The 20,136-nt window shown below is 42.2% G+C and overlaps 1 protein-coding gene across 19 annotated transcripts in view; it reads right to left on the bottom strand.

Annotated features, from left to right (window-relative positions):
• Positions 1-3,711: 3,711 nt before the first annotated feature.
• C2CD5 (C2 calcium dependent domain containing 5) overlaps positions 3,712-20,136 on the bottom strand; it is a 97,570-nt gene continuing 81,145 nt past the window's right edge. For 12 of the 19 annotated variants that reach the window (XM_039347356.1, XM_039347358.1, XM_039347347.1 and 9 more), the window contains 5 exons: positions 13,894-13,944; positions 11,076-11,177; positions 9,932-10,122; positions 6,891-7,037; positions 3,712-5,114 (listed from right to left, as the gene is read on the bottom strand). In XM_039347356.1, the coding sequence (XP_039203290.1) occupies positions 5,001-5,114; positions 6,891-7,037; positions 9,932-10,122; positions 11,076-11,177; positions 13,894-13,944 (605 nt within the window). In that variant the 3' untranslated portion in view covers positions 3,712-5,000. The remainder of the gene's footprint in view (positions 5,115-6,890; positions 7,038-9,931; positions 10,123-11,075; positions 11,178-13,893; positions 13,945-20,136) is intronic. The other 7 variants (XM_039347363.1, XM_039347353.1, XM_039347365.1 and 4 more) reach the window with 2 other exon arrangements.

The following is a 20,136-nucleotide window of genomic DNA, read 5'->3' as shown; positions in this document are numbered from 1 at the left end:
CTTGAAAGATCAACCTTCACCCTCACATATGTATGTAACTTTCAAGGTTTGAACTTTTCTCTCTTCTTGAGTCTGTGGGATCCTTGGTGTGGTCTGAGCTTGGTGGTTTTCTTGCAGACATCAGTACCGATGATGGTACCTAATTTTATAATGAAACATCTGCAAGAAAACCACCAAGCTTAGAGGCCATCAAGAATCCCACAGTTCAGCTGAGCTACAAATATTCTCTTTTCTATCAGAATCTCTTTCCGCTATTGTTTTCTGCCAGCTGGTATTTAAGGCTTCTAAAATACTAGTTATTATATATAACTAGTAGTTGTTGGCAACCTCATTTTCGAGGAATTGGTCCAATCCTTTCACAATTATCTACGTATTAAAGACATTTAGGTACATATTTTATGGGCTCAATGATTTCTTTGATTTTTCAAAATACATTTTTAAAAGATCTACTGTATGTTACATCTGGCTTGATGGTTTATTTTATACAGGTAATCCTCAACTTACAACCACAATTGAGCCCAAAATTCTGTCATTAAGTGAGACATTTGTGTGAGTTTTGCCCACTTTACTTTTCTTGCCACTTCTTGTTAAGTGAATCACTGCAGCTGATAAGTTAGTAACCTGGTGGTGAAGTGAATCTGGTTTCTCCACTGACTTTGCTTGTCAGAAGGTTGCAAAAATGAATTGCGTGAACCTGGGACGTAAGTCCCATTTTTCAGTGCTGTTGTAACTACGAATGGTCACTAAACAAACTGTTGTAAGTCGAGGACTACCTGTATTCTACTAATTTGCAGAAGTTATGATTTACAGGGGCGGCACAAGTACAAACCTGAGCATGATTTGACCCAACCAAACCTTTCTCTCTCTTCTTCCGATGGTTATAAAAACATCAAATGTGACAGCTTAAATTAGAATTGTGCAGAACATTATGACGGAAATGTTTTGTCCCCAAACGTCCAATTCTGACTTCCCCCAAAGTATCACAAACTCTTCTCCTGATTTTATGGGAAATGATTTGACCCTGAAATGGGAATAAGGCATTTGGGGGTCAGCATGTTTCAGCTTTGAAATGGCTTCATTGTTTCTATGTTGGGTGCAGATATGAAAGGCTACAGGAAAAAGGTAGGTTGATGCAGGTGCAGTGGCTTTATTTATTGTATATATAAAATTAAGTAATCGTGGCTAAACCAGTACATGGTTTAGCTTAGTACATTATTTGAACCTGGCCAGATTGAGGCAGAGAGAGTTCAGCAAAGGTCAAACAAATTCTCGGAGCTCATTCTTCCGTCCAGATTACTGTGGCATTAATACTGTGTGTGTCCTGACAGTTAGCAACTGGTCATTACTTTTGCTCATAAAAACGTCCATGCCATAAAAACGCCAATAATTAAGCTCTGTGCCTAAGGGACAGGTCTTACATGACCCGCTGAAAAGTTGGTAAGCTGCAGGAAATATTTGTAACAGTGACAAGCCATGATGACTTAACTAGATTGATTGCCTTTGGTTTGGGATTGGGGCAGGATGGGGCCAGGGAGGGATGAGGATCAGCCCATCCTTGCAGAAGAAATCCAATTTCTTGTTAACTTGAGTACAGGTTGCCTAGCAAAGGCTAACCTTTCTCCAGTTTCTCATCACTTTAGACAATGTGCATAGCAATGCCCTGTAATTACATGTTTTCCAAACAAACTGCAGTCAAGCAAGACAAGTCAAACTGAAGCATGAGCCAGCCTGCTAGTTCATGATTTTCCAGCCTCAAAGCAGTATTAATAATAATAATAATGATAAAGTTGGAAGGGACCTTGGAGGTCATCTAGTCCAACCCCCTGCTCAGGCAGGAAATCCTATACCATTTCGGATAAAAACTTCTAGTGTTGGAGCATTCACCGCTTCTGGAGGCAGGTTGTTCCACTGGTTGATTGTTCGAACTGTCAGGAAGTTTCTCCTTAGTTCTAGGTTGCTTCTCTCCTTGATTAGTTTCCACCCGTTGCTTCTTGTTCTGCCTTCAGGCGCTTTGGAAAATAGCTTGACTCCCTCTTCTTTGTGGCAGCCCCTGAGATATTGGAACACTGCTATCATGTCCCCCCTTGCCCTTCTCTTCGATAAACTAGACATACCCAATTCCAGCAACCGTTCCTTATATGTTTTAGCCTCCAGTCCCCTAATCATCTTTGTTGCTCTTCTCTGTACTCTTTCTAGAAGGATGTTTCCAGCAAACAGCTCTGAAATACTTATAATAAAGAACTACAGTTCTGCTAGTCAGAAGTGGACCAAGTTTGTTTTTTCTCTGTTGCTCCCTTTCAAGCATCTTTGTATCAGTAGCTCTTCTGCAGTCCCAGCTCTTGTGTGAAAATATTGGTATAATTAATTTTAAAAAGCTCTGTTTAAATTAGCAGAGGAGCCTGTGGCATCAGCAAATCCTTAATTTCCTTGGACAGCTGCCACAGTTTTAACCCAAGTTGAATATTTTACTAGTAACACTTCACAAGATCCTACCTCTGAATACAAACCTCACATGATCGCATGAGGTCTTGAAGAGGGCAGTAGGATTTTGTGGAATTAAGGCAAGTTTGAGCGATCTTATTTGTGTTTTTGTCCAAGAGATTGAATAGGTTACCTACAATTGTCCTGGAAATCTGAATAGCCAACAAAAGACCTTTAAGGGGGGGAAAAAAGGACCCACTCTACTACCCAGCAAGCCAAACAATCTATGTGAACAATTGAAGCAGAATGGGTACCCACAATAATTTGTTACAAGATGTCTGTGCAAACAAGGGCACAGATTCAATTTTGCAGCTACCAAGATTGTTGGACGAGAAGGCACAAAAACAGCCAGGGAAGTGATTGAAGCCTGGGAAACAGGCCCCTAATCAGTCAACAGGAGTGCTGATTTATCACCAGCCTATCAGAAGGCGAGGTTTGGGCAGCACAAGCAAATGACAGCTAACGACCTAAATCAACATCTAAAAAGCCACTTGCAACAGGCACTATAAATACTACACACAGAACAGCACACACTCAGCTAGAAAGAAGTTCCCTGAGGATGGGCTCCAGCACAGGTCCGAAAACTTGGAAGACAAAACCTGGTGACCAACCAGATTGGGCCCTAAATACACATACTGTCATAATGGATATTAATACTACTACACATGCCAACTGTCCCAATATTGGAGTTCATAAAGAGCTCCCATGGTGAGTGTTAGGCTTCCTGCCTTACTCAAGAAAGTTTCAGGATTTTTCAACACAACACAGAGACACATATCTCCATCGCCTGGCTATGCTGAGGTGGGCAGGAATTAAGAGTTTGCTATTTTCTCAGTGTTAGGCGTATTAGAATGTAAGAAAATACAATGAGGTTGATGCAAGAAAGGAGTCAATGTTCTCAATGTTAGATGTGTAAGAATAATGAAAGCACAATAATATTGGTGTAAGAAATCAGATTATTTTCTTGATGTTAGATATATTAGAACAATGTTAAAAAAAAGGACCACAACAGTACAAGACAGCAGGAACCACAATTTCCCCAAGCACCATGTACGAAGCGAGTTAAAAATATATATCCTGTAATTTCTTCACTTCCTAAATTATCACATTAAAAAGTTCTTGAAAAAATTGGGGCCAGGATTCTAGAAAGTTAATCAAACCTAACCCCACCAGAATGCCATTATGTGATCTTTTTTTTTTTTCACAATACCTGTCCACAGCACGAAAGCAGACATTTATATAAAGAAGCTTTATTATGTACATAGGAATGTGATGTTCACATTCTCCTTACAAAGAAATCTCTGAATTGGACAAATAATCTAGAAGTTTCTGCAATTTAACCCAATAAATTCTCATGTATTTACATTCAAGTTTACATATGTACTTCAAGTTCCATATTGGAAAACGCCAGAACATTTCGGCTTGACCCTTCTTAACTCAAGAATATGTTTGGTGAGGGAGGATGAACATCGGGAGATCTGATGGATATTCTGTCAATAGAATATCAGCTGAAACTGGACCAAGGAAACCACTTTTAAGAGACTTCTTTCTCTGTTGGGTGACTGTTGTTCTATCGCCACTCAAAACATCGATGGCTGGATGCAAATTTCTCCCCTATTTTTCAAAGTGCCTCTTTAGGCATGGAATCACTGTCAGCAATTTCTTAAGGTTTTTTTTCTCTTTTTTTCATTTTCTTTTTTCATCAATCCAGGGTTCTCTGAAACTCTAGTTTTATTTACCACAAGCCCTGTCTTGAGTACCAAAGCCGAGTGCTGCTTAGGGAAGGGTAGTAGCGTTTGGCGGCCTTTGTGGTTTCTCCATTTCGGGAGCATTTACAACCCAACGAAATCCTGACCTTCTCTTCCAACGCAGCTGGGGTTTCAGCGCCTTGAGAAATATTGTTCCCGTGTCCCGCTGTTCGAAAGACAGGCTATAGCAATCATTTGCGCATTGGCTAATTCATCATAATCAATACTGCAATTTATTTTTTTTTTTTTTAAAAAAAAAAACTACAATAGAAAAATAGTTCATAGCTCGCTCATGTGAAAACAAAGCAACAAACATGCCACAAAATCCAGTTTAGGATGCTTATTAGTCTCGCTTATTCCAGCAGGTAAGTTCTCTAGTGCATAGTGCACATCTGGCGATGGTAACGCCAGTTCTTCCTTTATGGAAAATGTAGATTTAGCTTTCCCAGTTATTCCAGTTTCAATATAAATATTCCCCTCCCCCCCACCTTATCAAAGAATTAGCATCTCAGAGTGTTTCTAAGGTTGTATTGTAAAATGCAGGCCAATATCCTGAGGAGTCTGAAGAACAATAGATGGTCCGTTTCTTTCTTCTGTCAGATGTTCTTTCATCTGCCCAGAGAGCTATGAGGTGGATCTTATGAAATGGGAAAGATGTTTTAAGCTGGTTCAAAATGGAGCAGTCCTTCATATAAGGAACGTTAAGAAACAAAACTTGGCCACCAGAGCCTTTGGAAATATGATCACACGAATGAAGACGATCTCTGTTCTTCATGTTGTTTCTTTTGTGGAACCCATAGCAGAAAACTGGGCAGGCACCCCATCTAGTTCGGATTCACGAATAAAAATGACTGCATCTCCACTGACATTTATTAGACACTGGGCCTGCAGCAACAAAGGAGGGAAATTCCATTATTATGTCTGATGGACTTTAAAACTGGCCGTTTCTGATCACTTACACAGGCTTATAAAACGTGGTGTGGTTTCGGCAGCTTCACAAGTTCTAGGTATACATAGAACTGGGGAAAAATATAGATGATAGCAATAGCCCTACATGGGATTCTGCAGATAGTAAGAGTAGCTATCAGGATAAACAGATTTTGGGGTAGCGTTGTGTACTTGCCTGTCTCTACAATTTTAATGATTTTTCAACAATTTGTAAGTTGCTTCCATCAACTAAGGGGCTTTTTGCTGGCTGATGTCCAGAATTCATAGCCAGCCTGGTTGCAGGGAGGAAGGATTGGCTATGCTTCCAAAGTCTCAAAGGGGTACATCAATGTTCCTCAACTTGGCAGCTTTAAGATGGATGGACTTCAACTCCCAAAATTGCCCCGGCAGCATAGCTGGCTGCACATCTTAAAGTTGCCATGGTTGAGAAACACTGGGGTAAACAGTGAGTGCCATACAATCAACAGATTTCCAGGTCTGCTTTAAGGAGTTGGATCACAGATGATGGAACGTATATCACATTTGACCCAACTTAAGGATAGGTCTGTAGGTGGAAAAAATAATTATTTTGGGAGTCTCTTTGCTTTTATCTATTCAAAACCACATAACCTTTAGAGCTGCAAGAATTATTTAAACTGTTAATTAAAATTTGTTCATACCTAATCCAGGTGAAATGCAAGTCCTGGTTTCTAATTTAAGCAAAACCTATCAGTTTTGGGATAAAGAACAGCTCTGGCATGCCTAAGATGACATGCCAGCCCACCTAAGAATGGATTAATCCATAATTTTAATTTAAAAGCTATGTGCTTTTAAATTATTAGCTATAGGTTGGGGTTATCTATTGGATTTAATTCCAAAAATGTTTTTGGAGTATGAAGGAGCATGAGCCAGAACTTATGGACAGCAGCCATACAATCCTAGAAAAAGATACTGCTGTTTTAAGTGTAGCAAATGGCTATGTCCATGGGGCTACATGCTATGAAGCACCTTTTGCAAATTATTTCTGAAGCATTGGACACTGTTTTGCAAACTCATTGGTGCAAAAGTCTCTTCTTTTTGGTTCTGAAAATTCCAGAAATAAGTTACAAATGGTTTAATTTGGCCATCACCTTCTCTGTCAATGCTGCTAACATCAGATGTTTTTGCTTTGACAACAGATGGAGATGCAACCATTTTCTTCTTATATTTTACTTTTAGAGTTAGATGATGCTGGGGGGAGGAATGTGCATGAGAGTTTAGCTCAGGGGTTCTCAACCTTGGCAACTTTAAGACTTGTGGACTTCAACTCCCAGAATTCTGGGAGTTGAAGTCCACAAGTCTTAAAGTTGCCAAGGTTGAGAACCCCTGGTTTAGCTAGACATAACAATACTGGACCTAGTGTGAGAACCAAGGTTATTGAAATAAGAGATGATAAGAATTGGCGGGCTGGAGACCTGGAGGGAAAGCCTGCATTTCAAACTAATTGGAGAATGTGATTTATGACTGTGAATTGGAGGAGGGAATTGTGCTTTGAGACTATGTGCTCAGGGGAGGGGAATCTAGTTTTTGGCTTCGATTATGTTAGTGCCGATGCTATGTTTCTCTAATAAAGATTCTTTAAGGTAAACAATGCCTCAAAGTCCTTTGAAGAGTCGGAACCACGACATTAAGCCAAAAACTTAACAGAACCTCCAGATGGACATCAGGAGGGTTTGGTAAGGGTAGCATATTTACCTGGTTTTTGTTTGGGTTCTCCATAAACACACATTGCTTCATGATGTAGGAGACCACTGCATTTCCCCCAAGGGCTGCCACGTGAGCTCGGACCATCGCAAAAACCTCAGCCACAAATGCATGCAGGAACCCACTCACTCCACCTTCCTGTAAAACAAACACAGACAAGTTGTTTGAATACAGAATAACCGAGCTGGCAGGGAGCTTAGAGGTCTTCTAGTCCAACCCTCTGCTCAGGCAGGAAATCCTTTACCATTTTAGACAAAGGGAGGTCCAGTCTCTTTTTCAAAGCCTCCAGTGATGGAGCAGCCACAGCTTCTGAAGACAAGTCGTTCCACTGATCAATTGTTCTCACTGTGAGGCAACTTCTCCTTAGTTCCAAGCTGGACCTCTCTTTAACAATCTTCCACCTGTTAATTCTTCTTCTGCCCTCAGGTGCTTTGGAGAAGAGGTCGACTCCCTGTGTGTGACAGCTCCTCCAATACAGGTATTCCTTGACTTAACGACCGTAACTGAGCCCAAAACTTCTATTGTTAAGTGAGACATTTGTTAAGTGAGCTTTGCCCCATTTTTAAGACCTTTCTCGTCACTGCTGTTAAGTGAATCACTGCAATTGATTAAGTTAGGAACCCCGGTGTTCGGTGAATCTGGCTTCCCCCCCTTGACTTCGCTGGTCAGAAGTTGGCAAAAGGGGATCACATGACCCCAGGACACTGCAACCGTCACAAATATAAACAACCAGTTGCCAAGCATCTGAATTTTGATCACACGATGTGGGGATGCTGCAAAGGTCGTAACTGTGAAAAACGGTCGTAAGTCACTTTTTTCCAGTGCCATCCGTTGTAACTTTGAGCAGTCACTAAATGAACTGTTGTAAGTTGAGGATTACCTGTACTGGAAGACTGCGATCATGTCACTCTTAGTCCTGCTATCCGTCAGATTACTAGACATATCCGGTTGCCGCAATTGTTCATTGTATGCTTTAGCCTCCAGCCCTCCCCCAGTCATCTTTGTTGCTCTTATCTGCATTCTTTCTAGACCAGTGATGGCGAACCTTTTAGAGACCGAGTGCCCAAATCGCGACCCAAACCCCACTTATTTCTCTCCGGGTGCCAGGTGGGCGTGGCCCACTGGGTGGCCATGGCAGACTGGTTGTGGCCAAGGTGAGCGTGGTCACCTCGATGTTGCTCATGGGAAGGGACGCCTGTGGGGGCCAGGCAGGGTTGGGGGAGATCCAGGGGATCTCTGGCAGATGGGGCGGTGGGCAGGAGGCTCATCCTGCGGGGTGAGGCGAGGCAAGGCGAGGTTGGGTGGGGGTGCCATTTTCACAGGGCAAGGTGAGGCAGGGGCCGGGGCGGCTGCTGCCTGACACCATCGGCCCCCGCACACAGAGGCCAGCGAGCGTAAGGGGGCCAACAGTGTCTGTCAGCAGCCACAGCCCCGCTCTGGGGCTCCGCAGCCTGCAACCTGCAGGTCAGAGAAGCCGCCTCTGAGCTGGACGGCCGGCCGACAGCTGAGGAGGCGATGCAGTGGGTCATGCCCAGAAAAAGGAGAGCATGCAAGGCCAGGAGGATGGGCCGGGGGGGGGGGAGGCAAACCAGCCATGCTGGGATGCATCCGGACACGTGGGACCTCGGCGAGTTAGCAGGCAGCTGGTTGACGAGGGACGGTTGCCATCTCTGGGGCATGGTGCGTGTGCCCACAGAGAGGGCTCTGAGTGCCGCCTCTGGCACGCGTGCCATAGGTTCACCACCACTGTTCTAGACTCTCAACTGAAGTGAAAAATAAGTGGTGTAAACATGTAAGACTTCGAAATTGTTCTAATTAATTGAGAGCTGTGTCCACTGTCTCAAAAGAAATAGCCTTCTCATACTGAACTCATAAAAAATGGTTGGGATATTTACACTTCAGCTTCCCCAGTGAGAAAAGCCTGATTTATTATCAAGATAAACAGATTAAAATCACAATAAAGAGATGGATCTAGCACTTTTTTAAAAAAAAAAATACCCCCACTGTTTATTTTGTACCTAGGAAAGACAGATATGTTTATAGTTCTGCTACAGAATTTGAAAAAAACCCAAGAGATGGACTAAAATGTGAAACATGCAGAACAATTTAGGGTCAGCCTGAAGATAAAAAAGATTGCCCAGCGAACAATAAATATGAAAAAGTACTCAGGGAGATGGAGTCCCACAATAGCAAGCAAGCTACAGGCTCCCCTACCATTGAAAACCATAGCCATAGGAGAATGGGTGGCAGAGCCTGGGGGTGGAGTCAAGAGAGTCATCAGCCTAGAGTCACTATGTAGCCACAAATTGACCAGGTCCAACCCCTCTTGAGTTCTATTGACCTTTAGCTCCAAAATAATGGTAACCATTAATTGATTTCTATGCATTAGCGTTTATAATAATAAATCAATTTAATTGGAACTTCACATGTGGTCCTGGTCTTTTGCACCTGATAACAACTGATCTTAAATGGTGGGTTCCTTGGTGCTGTCCGAGCTTGTGGTTTTCTTGTAGTAATAATAATGAAGGGCAGTTAAATGTCTGCAAGAAAACCACCAAGCTGAGAGAGCACCAAGGATAACACAGTTCAACCCAGACCTTCAAATAGTTTCTTTTATTGGTTTTAAATTGAACCTGTCCTGATAGTTCATGTTCTCTCCTAATTGAGAGCCTTCAGATCTTTAGATGATCTTCATGCCAACCTGCGGGAAGAACTTCTTTTCCATCAGTGTTACTTTGCTAGTGTAGAATTTAGATAATGTCTATAAGGATATCATGTCAAGAGAGGAACAAGAAATTGGAACTTGACTAGCATTCAATTTATATAGTTCTCTAGAGGAGAACCAGCCGATGAGATCTACAACAATCCCTTCTACTGGAGCAAGTGGGGTAGGGTAGTCCCACTGAGGTGAAACGGCTCCTCAGATACTCTGGAGCCATGCCACATTTCAGGTCTAAGTCCATGCCATACTTCAAACCTAAACTCAATCCTGCCTGCAATTCCACACGGGAGAAATACACTTGTCAGCTCACCTCTCGCAAAGAAGTGGTTTCTCGAATGAAGAACATGTTGATGATTCCAAGGTATTTCGTTATTTTTGCCCCGGGGATGAAAGAAAGCGGTGTCATCTTCACAACGGGCACAGTGGAGTTCATTCCTGTGGGTCCCAGGTGGTTACGGCACAGTCCTTCGGTCAGTGGACTTGGCTTGTCAAGGGAGATGGCTACACAGAGCAAAGGGAGAGAGAGAGAGAAGCTCAACTCGAACTCCGGGCAAACCGGACAGAGGCAGTGCCAACACAGTGACCCTTTCCACATGGGTGTGAGAGAGCTGGATGACCACATTCAGCTGCCTGTGATGCTCAGCCAAAGAAAGCAAATCATCATGCAGCACATGCAAGTGAGATGCCAGAAGCTTGGTCGGGATTTATTTTTGGGAGAAAAGGATCATTCCTGCGAAAGGAAACATGGAGGCCAGCAGCTGCACAGACAGATGATTTGGTTATAAAGTGGATCTACCGAAAAGTGTGCGGGGGGGAGGGGGGGGGAGGAAGAGGAGAGGAAGGATTCGAAAAAAGAGTCAAAATTTGATGAACATTTTCTGCAAGAAGGAACGACAAGAGTCTACAGGAAAGAGTGTGAAAGTTGACGTGTTTCTCCGTTCCACTTTTATATATATGTATTTTTTTTGCTGTTTTTGCAAATTTGGTCTAAGCTCTTCCGGCTTCCATCTAAAACTGTCATCTTAAGCAAATAAAGCAAAACCTAGGGAAGAACTTCAATAAGTATTAAAAAAACAACAACAACTCACCATGGATTAATCCAGTAATTATAGCCATGCAGGTCACACAGGGAATCCCTGCATTTTATGAGTAATTTCACCGAGGTATACATACATATTCTGCCATGCAGATTATGCATATCTTTGGGTTGGGTTGGGTGGGATACAATTCACAAGCCTGTTGGCCACCTGTACATATACTGGCAATTATCTGGGGAGCCGCGTGCTCCAAAATTAACCGTTTTTTTGGACAGACCTCATGCGTCTGCAGCTTTCACACTCGGGACACTGATTTTTGCAACGCCACACTATTGAATACGAAGCTCTGCCCTTTGCCACTGAGAGATCAGAATCTAGGCTCCCAATGATCAGAATGGGGTAGAAAGGGCTGCCTACTTGTCTTAATTGATCCACGCCTTATGGTTTGAGCTTTCAGTTTAATGAATTCTATCCAGCTGTTGCATCTGTCTGCAAAGGAACTGTAATCAACTGAAGTGGCTGGAAACACAGACAGAGAAACAAAAAGGGAAAAAAAAGGAAAAATATGGATGATGCCCCTTTTGCCCATTGAAGTGTTCCTTCTGATGAGCGTGTTACCCTGATTTGTATCCCGCCTTTATTATTTTTACAAATAACTGAAGGCGGTGAATGTACCCAACACATCTCCTATTTTCTTGAGCGAGTTGGCCTGAGAGAGAGAGTGCTTGGCCCACAGTCACCCAGCTGGCTTTCACACCTAAGGCGGGACTAGAACTTGGTATATCAAACAGTTGTTTTTTTCCCCAAGTTTTTCAACGAAATCTGAATGGAGCTAAGATAGCATATTATTTGTCTGGTAGGATTTATACATCTATGAGATTAGGTCACAGGGTGTGATGGCTCAGGGGCTAAAGATGCTGAGCTCGTCAGCCAGAAAGCTGACAGCCCAGGTTCGAGACTCGAGCACCATGCAACAAAGTGAGCTCCCTGTCCCCAGCTCCTGCCCACTTAGCAGTTCACAAGGATGCAAATGCGAGGAGATGAATAGGTACCACTTTGGTAGGAAGGTAACTTTGGTGGACGGCCCTGCTGGCCACGTGGCCATGGAATGCGTCTTCGGACAAAGCTGGCTTCCTTGGCCAATGTAAACGAGCACCACGTCCTAGAGTCGGACGTGAATGGACAGGGAAACCTTTATATTTACCTAAAATTTGGTCATGCTATAGGGAATTGCATATGTGTGCGCACGCATGTGTATCTCCTATTAAGTATGGCCAAATTCACAGGAGTACTTTTGCCCGTTATGAAACGGTTTTGAAATTATTTGTGATAATTTAGAGCAGCGGTTCTCAACCTGTGGGTCGCGACCCCATTTGGGGTCGAACGACCATTTCACGGGGGTCGCCAAACAATGCAGTCCGCCATTTTTTCTCCCTTTTCCTTAGCTGTGCTACTCCCTTTTATTCTATTGGCTTTTGAAAGCCAATAGAATAGACTCTCTTGAATAGAGTCTAATTCTATTGGCTTTCAAAAGCCAATAGGAATTGTCCAGGCTGTCTCTGCCCTCCTGAGCCTGCCAAAAGTCCCATTCTGCAAACGGTGCTGCAAGTTGTCTGCAGCGAAGGCGAGCTGTCTGGAAGTTTCCACCCCTCCCTGCTGAGCAATTACTAAAAATGTAAGTAAAAGAGGGCCAGGGGTGGGAGGTGGGAGGCCGGCAGGCGCAGGGAGGGTTGCTGCAGCACGTGGGGCCCGGAGGATGCCTTACCTCACTTGGGCTGGGCCAGCTGGTGGCCCAACTGGTGGTTGCCCTGCGCCATCGCTGCCCCTTGCCAGCCACGCCTCGGCCAGCGCAGGGGGCGGCACCACGCATGCGCGGCACTCCCGGGCAGGGAAAGTCCTTGACTTACGACTGGTTGGGTAGTCCTCGACTTACGACTGGTTGGGTAGTCCTCGACTTACAACCGGTTGGGTAGTCCTCGACTTACGACCGGTTGGGGGGTCGCGGCATTAAAAAGGTTGAGAACCAATGATTTAGAGCTTTGTATTTCCCCAAAGCCTATGGCCAATTCTGAAGTGTTTCCAATTTGGCCAAATATTTCCATAAATTTGTATCACTAAAGGTCAGCTTCTGAACCAGTTTTATTTTAATGGTCTTCTATAGGTTGATGCCAAGAGGGCTGGAGGAAACTTTCTTTTCATATACATACACTAAATATATTGAATAAGTGATTTAAGGCAGCCTTAGGAAAGATTATATGCGGGTGGGAGAAATTGTTGAATTTCTGAATAAATGTTAAATATCCTGAATCAATTCGGATTTAGTAAATATGTTTAGTAAATATGGAATGAGTTGGGCTAAGCTAATTTAAAATAAGTGATATGAAATATCCAAGGAAGTTAAGTTAGATGTAGTAGTGTTCAATGTAATTTGGCAAATAGAAAAGACATTCATCTTAATCCTTATTACACTGTGAAAATCTAAAGCAAAATCTAAAGTAATTGGACCAATGGAGAAAGTCAGACACTGCTCTGACAATTCTTAGGATTCATTCCTGATAACATTCTTATTTAAGATTATTGATCTTGGAATATTAATGGCACCTTCTCCCAGCAATGCCTCGCCAACTAAGGCACGAAGTGGGGGCCTGAACAAGACAGATAAATCCTTCTTGCAAATCCATAATTCGAATTTATGAATTTACTCACTCAGCCAATTCATCAGATAGGAACATTTTGTGAAATCCATTTAAAATTTTGTATTTAAAATCCTAGGATTACCTTGGAAAAGGCTGGTTCATAAACTCTGTATAATATCGTTTTTATGGTACTGGAGCACATTTCCCTCCCGCTGTTTTATTTTCAAAACTATTTGTAGACAGGCATCAAAACTGCTAATGACGACTCCATGATGGGTAGCCATATTGATACATTCACAGCTCTTTTACTATACCCATCCCTTCCTTTGTTAAAAATAAATAAAATCCAGGAGAGTGCAAAACTATTTTAAGGTAAGATGAAAGTCAATAACCAACATCATTTCAGAAAATATGATCACTTGAAACCCATCGTTGTTTTCAATAGATATTTTGGGTACCAATAAACCATATCAGAGCATGTTTTCCAAGGTAACCAGTGAATACCTTTGGAAGATTTAGTGTTATATCTCAAATGCATTCCCAACAAGCCCAGGAATGCGTTTCCTGTTCTGGCTTATAGCTAAATCAAGCAAACTCACCTCTTTGACCAGCTGCTATACCTGCGTGGGAACTTGCATTCTCCATGTCCTCTAATAAGACAAAATGAAATCCACCAATATGATATAGGCAGTGACAACTCTATTAATTCATTCCAGTTTTCAGCAGCAATCTGCTCAAAATACCCCTCTCATCAACATTGGAGTAACAGAATATCAATCTTCAGGATTGATATTAATCACAACACGATGAGGGAATGCTCTATTATACTGAAGATCAATTTGGCAATGACCATGATTGTAGATCAGTGTTTCTCAACCTTGACAATTTTAAGGCATGTGGACTTCAACTCCCAGAAATCCACAGCCAGCATTGCTGGCTGTGGAATTCTGGGAGTTGAAGTCCACATGCCTTAAAATTGTCAAGGTTGAGAAACACTGTTGTAGATTCATCTGCATGCTATTTTTATGGAGAAAAACGGGGATTCTTTTTATATCAGGTTAGAAGGCATCCGTGATCCACGTTTATTGGCAAAAAACGTTATTTTTGAAGGGGAAAGCAAACTCACCTCTTTGACCAGCTGCTATACCTGCGTGGTCAAGGCACACATTGTAAAAAAGGTACATCACAATAATAATAATAAAAAATTAACGCTAAAACATTTCTTTCCGAAGTAAAGCTCAGCCCTGCTCATATATGTGACAGGATTACAGGTAATTCTCAACTTACGATCACAGTTGAGCCCACAATTTCTGTTGCCAAGCAAACCAGTTGTTCAGTGAGTTCTGCCCCGTTTTACGACTGTTCTTGCCACGCTTGTTAAGCAAATCACTGCACTTGTTAAAATTAGTGACACAGTTGTTAACTGAATCTGGCTTCCCCATTGACTTTGCTTGTCAGAAGATCACAAAAGGGGATGGCAGGAGCCCGGGATATTGCAACCGTCATGGATACGAGTCAGTTGCCAGACATCTGAATTTTGATCATGTGACCCTGGGGATGCTGAAGTGGTCACTTCAGCATCCCCAGGTCACTCTTTTCAGTGGCGTTGTAACTTTGAGTGGCCACTAAACGAATGATTAGTAAGTCAAGGACTACCTCTATTCTGTACCAGGTATATAGTATAGCTCGCCATATTAAAATATTAAATATTATTCAAATACTTTTTATTAAAATAAATAAATCAAAGTGTACCTGTTTGGGGTTCTGATCTGGTCTACAGCCTATTCATGCCCTAGTCCAGTGATGGCGAACCTTTTAGAGACCGAGTGCCCAAAATTGCAACCCAAAACCCACTTATGCATCGTCAGGTGCCGGGTGGGCGTGGCCCATTGGCTGAGTGTGGCCCACTGGGTAGGCGTGGCTGCAGTGGTAACGGCAGACTGGGTGGGACTAAAAAGTTCAATCAATCAATTCCAACTTTGCAAGATCTTTTTTTTCCCACGAGAAGTTGAAATTGACTGATTGATTGAACTTTTTTTTTGTTGCACATGGCGGCGGAGGCCTAAAGTGAAAAGGTTTTACAAAACCCAGCTGAAAGCCTAGGACTGGGGCGATGGTGCGCATGTCCACAGAGAGGGCTCTGAGTGCTGCCTCTGGCACCCGTGCCATAGGTTCGCCACCACTGCCCTATTCTAAACCTGAACAAGATCAGTGATACTCAACCGAGTTACTACTGGAAATTACGTGCTTTCTGCCCTTCGGTGCTAGCTAGTACAGAAACTGCCATCTCCAATTAAGTGTGAAGGAAGGAGGGAGTAAGATTAGCTGGCCTTTTGCTGTGTTGATTTTAGCCTCATCTTTCTGCACAAATTCACATTGAATGCCTTACATGGCTTCATCTCTCCGCTCAACAAGAAACGGGCCATGTCAGCCTTCTGGAGGAAGTTGAATAAAGGTTGACAATCCCCACAGGTGACAATCCCCTCCAAAATAACCCATAACAGTACAAACAAGAACGTATAATCAGCAGAAAAGAAGAATAAACAGTATATTTAGAATTGACGCTTGAATAAATCATTCTTAGGGGAGCTTCTCAATATGTTAAAAAAGGGGGAATTGCCAAAAAAGGCATACATGTGATTAAAAAAAAATCAGTATGAAAACATATTTTAGTATAAACAAGATAGGGAAAGTCTACAGCAGTGGTTCTCAACCTTTCTAATGCTGCGACCCCATAATACAGTTCCCCATGTTGTGGTGACCCCCAACCACTTATACATCACCGGGTGCCAGAGGCGTGGCCAAAGAAAAGGAGGAAAAAATGGCGGACAGCCTTGTTTGGCGACCCCCGTGAAATGGTCGTTCGACCCCAAATGGAGTCCCGACCCACAGGTTGAAAACCACTGGTCTACAGAGTAAGGTTTCTGGAATTCTTTTCTTCCCACTTACCAGCAGTGGTCATAGGAAGTGTCTGTCTATCATGTATGTTCTCCTATGCAATGAAGCAATAGGCTGTGCGTGATTGTGTGTGTGTGTGTGTATGTAGGTATATGTGTTTCCATTCTACTCTTTGGGTGTATGGATGCATGAAGAAACACAATGTGGGCAGCAAACCTCCCCCTCTGGATCAGAGACTGGGAGAGAAGGACCCATGAATGGAATAATGATCTAAGACCGTGGTGGCGAACCTATGGTATGCGTGCCACAGGTGGCACGCAGAGCCCTCTCTGTGGGCATGCGCGCCGTCGCCCCAGTCCTAGGCCTTCAGCTGGGTTTTATAAAATCTTTTCACTTTAGGCCTCCACTGCCGTGTACAAAAAAAAAAAAAAAAAAAGGTCCAATTGATCAATCAGTTTCAACTTCTCGAAGGAAAAAAAAGATTTCTCAAAGTTGGAATTGATTGAACTTTTTTGTCCTACCCAGTCTGCCGTTACCACCAAAGCCACGCCTACTCAATGGGCCACGCCCACCCAATGGGCCACGCCCACCCGGCACCCGACAACACATAAGTGTGTTTTGGGTTGCAGTTTGGGCACTCGGTCTCTAAAAGTTTCGCCATCACTGATCTAAGATCTGAGTTATTTTCCAACTCTCTCTCCTTTGGGATGTACTGGGTCAGTGGGGGGGAATTCCTTTCTTCCAAATCCTCCTCTCTTTTCAAACTCAAAATTTCTTTTTCTGGTTTCTTTTATCATAGCACACTGGGTCTCATTGTGTTCTGGTTTTGGAGAATTACCCTGCTGACTGTCCCTTAACCTCACCCCCCCCCCCAAATATCTTATGTTCCAGCCATTATCTGAGGGTTTTTCTACAAATGCCTTACTGTTAAAGCAAGGATGAAAGATTCTGCAGCCTGAAGTCTTAAAGCAAGGAAAACAAAAAGGAACCATAGGAAACGCCAGGTTCTTTATTTTGCTTTTATTAAAGGGCATTTTTACGTATTGCTTAGAATCAGCATTCCCTCTGGGCAAATAAGATTTTCAGGTTTATGAAAAACCCATTTGTGCAATTAATTGTATATATGACGTCAGGCAGAGGCTCCCCGGTGATGTTCAACCTTCAAGCAAATAATTTGTCTTCAGCCGGAGATTGCTACTTAACAGTTAATTATATTCTGCTGTCGTTAACAGGCAATTATGTTCTGCTGTCCAAGATGCTGATCCTGAAGAGACCGAGTAAGCCAAACCCTAAGCACCATTTTAGCTAAGCAGTAATTCTCACTAGAATACAGCTAGTCCTTGACCTACCACAACTGAGCCCAAAATTTCTGTGGCTAAGCAGGACGGTTGTTAAGTGAGTTTTGCCCCACTTTACGACCTTTCTTGCCACAGTTGCTAAACAAATCACTGCAGCTGTCAAGTTAGTAACATGGCTGTTAAGTGAAATCTGGCTTCCCCATGGTCAGAAGCTCGCAAAAGGGGATCACAGGACCCTGGGAAACTGCAACCGTCATAAATATGAGTCGATTGCCCAGCGTCTGAATTTTCATTACCTGACCATGGGGATGCTGCAATGGTCGTAAGTGTGGAAAAACGGTCATAAGTCACTTTTCTCGGTGCCGTTGTAACTTCAAACGCTCACTAAACAAACTGTCGTTAAATCGAGGACTCCCTGTACTCAAATTTTATGAAGTAATCACTAAAAGCTAACAGCAGAATGCATAAATATGTTTAAAAGGTCATCTCAACTGTTCATGGTGCAATTTTGACGGTAAAGAGCTCATTTTGCTAAAAGGAAAGAAAGGGAAAGAAAGAAAGAAAAAGAGGAAGGAAGGAAGGAAGGAAGGAAGGAAGGAAGGAAGGAAGGAAGGAAGGAAGGAAGGAAGGAAGGAAGATGTCGCGGATGCAATTTGGTGTTGCTAATTTCTTAACCACATTCTTTCCTTCCGCTCTAAGACCCTTTGGACATTATGTCTGCGCACCCTTCAAACAAATATCTTTTCTCTTAATATGCAATCAGCTTGCTTTCTTGGTAACTTTGCGAAAGCTCTAGTGCTTGCTTTTTCTTTGTTCTGAATAATTTTTCCAAAACCTCTGGTGACATCAAGAACATTTGTAATTTATAATCTACTGTAAATGATATCTGTAAAATAGGCAAGATTGTCACATTTGAATGCCTGTCTCTAATCCAAGATCTTTCACATATTAACACTCCTATCCAAAATAACCCATAACAGTACAAAGAAGAGCATATAATAAGCAGAAAAGAAGAATAAACAGTATATTTAGAACTGATGTTTGAATGAATGAATGAATGACGGTCACTAAATAAATGGTTGTGAGGACTATCTGTATAGGTATTCTATCATTTAGAAGTATTAAGCACCAGTAACTGTTTTCATCCAGTATATTTCAAATGATTCAAGAGATTTCTCTATCTGAAAGTAAAACCCTGTGTTATGAGAGAGAGAGAGAGAGAGAGAGAGAGAGAGAGAGAGAGAGAGAGAGAGAGAGAGAAAAGATAGATAGATAGATAGATAGATAGATAGATAGATAGATAGATAGATAGATAGATAGATAGATAGATAGATAGATAGATAGATAGATAGGTTTAGGCAGAATGACATCCTCCCATCCGTAACATACTGGGTACTCGTTTTCAAGAGACAACCTAGAGTTATCTTATATCGTCATTACAATACCTGATTAACAACTATTTGTTTTCAAAGGTCAACAAAAGATTACCATTCAATAATCCCAGCCGAAAATCAATTTAACTCCGCATTTAGTAATTATGAATATGGGGTCCTTGGTGCTCTTTGAGCTGGGTTGTTTTCTTGCAGACATTTTATTACCCAGCTAGGTAACATCATCAGTGCTAGTCGTGCATTATGCACCTATGTTTTACTTTTCTGCTGCCCATCACAGTCTCTTCATCATCAGTACACTTGAGGTTTCAGACTTGAACAGAAAATTAACATTGGGGACTCCGTTTTCTACAATTGTACTTAACCTTGTTGGTGTTTACAAGAATATACGAATGAATAATATTTGTGCCTAATGCTGGACTAAAATCAATAAAATCCAGTGTTTTTCTAAAACTGTTAAATATGAGTTGCGAATCAATTGCATATTGCCTTGGTGTCAAAATTACCTTTAGACATTATCTTGGGGAGAAAGTTCTTGCAAGCTGAGAGATTTGCTGCATTTCCTACTGTTGATTTTAAAGGCACTATTTGCTGACATGATACCAGAGGCCCATCTACTGGCCAACAGGTGTGTTTTGTTTTGTTTTTACAGGTACAGTTTTACACAATTCAGAAATGTAGTTAACTCTAGCAAGTCTTCAGAAAGATAATAACAGAATGAAACAAAACAGAGGCCAAGGATTAAAAAAAATAATTTAAAAAATGGAAATTTAGTGAGGAGGCTGGTGAAAGAAAACCCACCAACCTAACAACAAAAAACAGTGTCCAAGTATCAAAGCAGACAGAATTGGGAAACCATGGATAGTGCAAGATTATAAAAGCGTCCTTACAGTATAGGGATTCGCTACACTACACACAGTAATGGCCTACTTTATTGTGTTAAAATCATGCACTGTCAGCCATCTTAATCATAACTTCCTATGTTATTAAGCTGTGTTAGTCTGTTGCAGAAAAAATGTGCAGTGCTCTATTGTCAAGCGCAAAAGACCAGCTCCACACATGAAGTTTCCATTAAACTGATTTATTGCTAAAAGCAACCACAGGAATCTCCTCAACTAAGGCTGGGCAACTTGTTAGAGTTAGATAAGGGCCAACAGCACAGAAGGAGGGATTCTTTCACCTACATCTATCACCTTAAAAGCTAATGAATTTATCATGGTATACACATTCATGGACAGGGTTTAATTATTCTCCT

This window comes from Crotalus tigris, unplaced genomic scaffold (genome assembly GCF_016545835.1).
Source record: "Crotalus tigris isolate CLP2741 ecotype Arizona unplaced genomic scaffold, ASM1654583v1 scf7180000018068.1947079, whole genome shotgun sequence".
NCBI classification, from domain to species: Eukaryota; Metazoa; Chordata; class Lepidosauria; order Squamata; family Viperidae; genus Crotalus; species Crotalus tigris.
The sequence above is the reverse complement of the archived record's forward strand: the minus strand, read 5'-3'. Positions and strand labels throughout refer to the sequence as shown.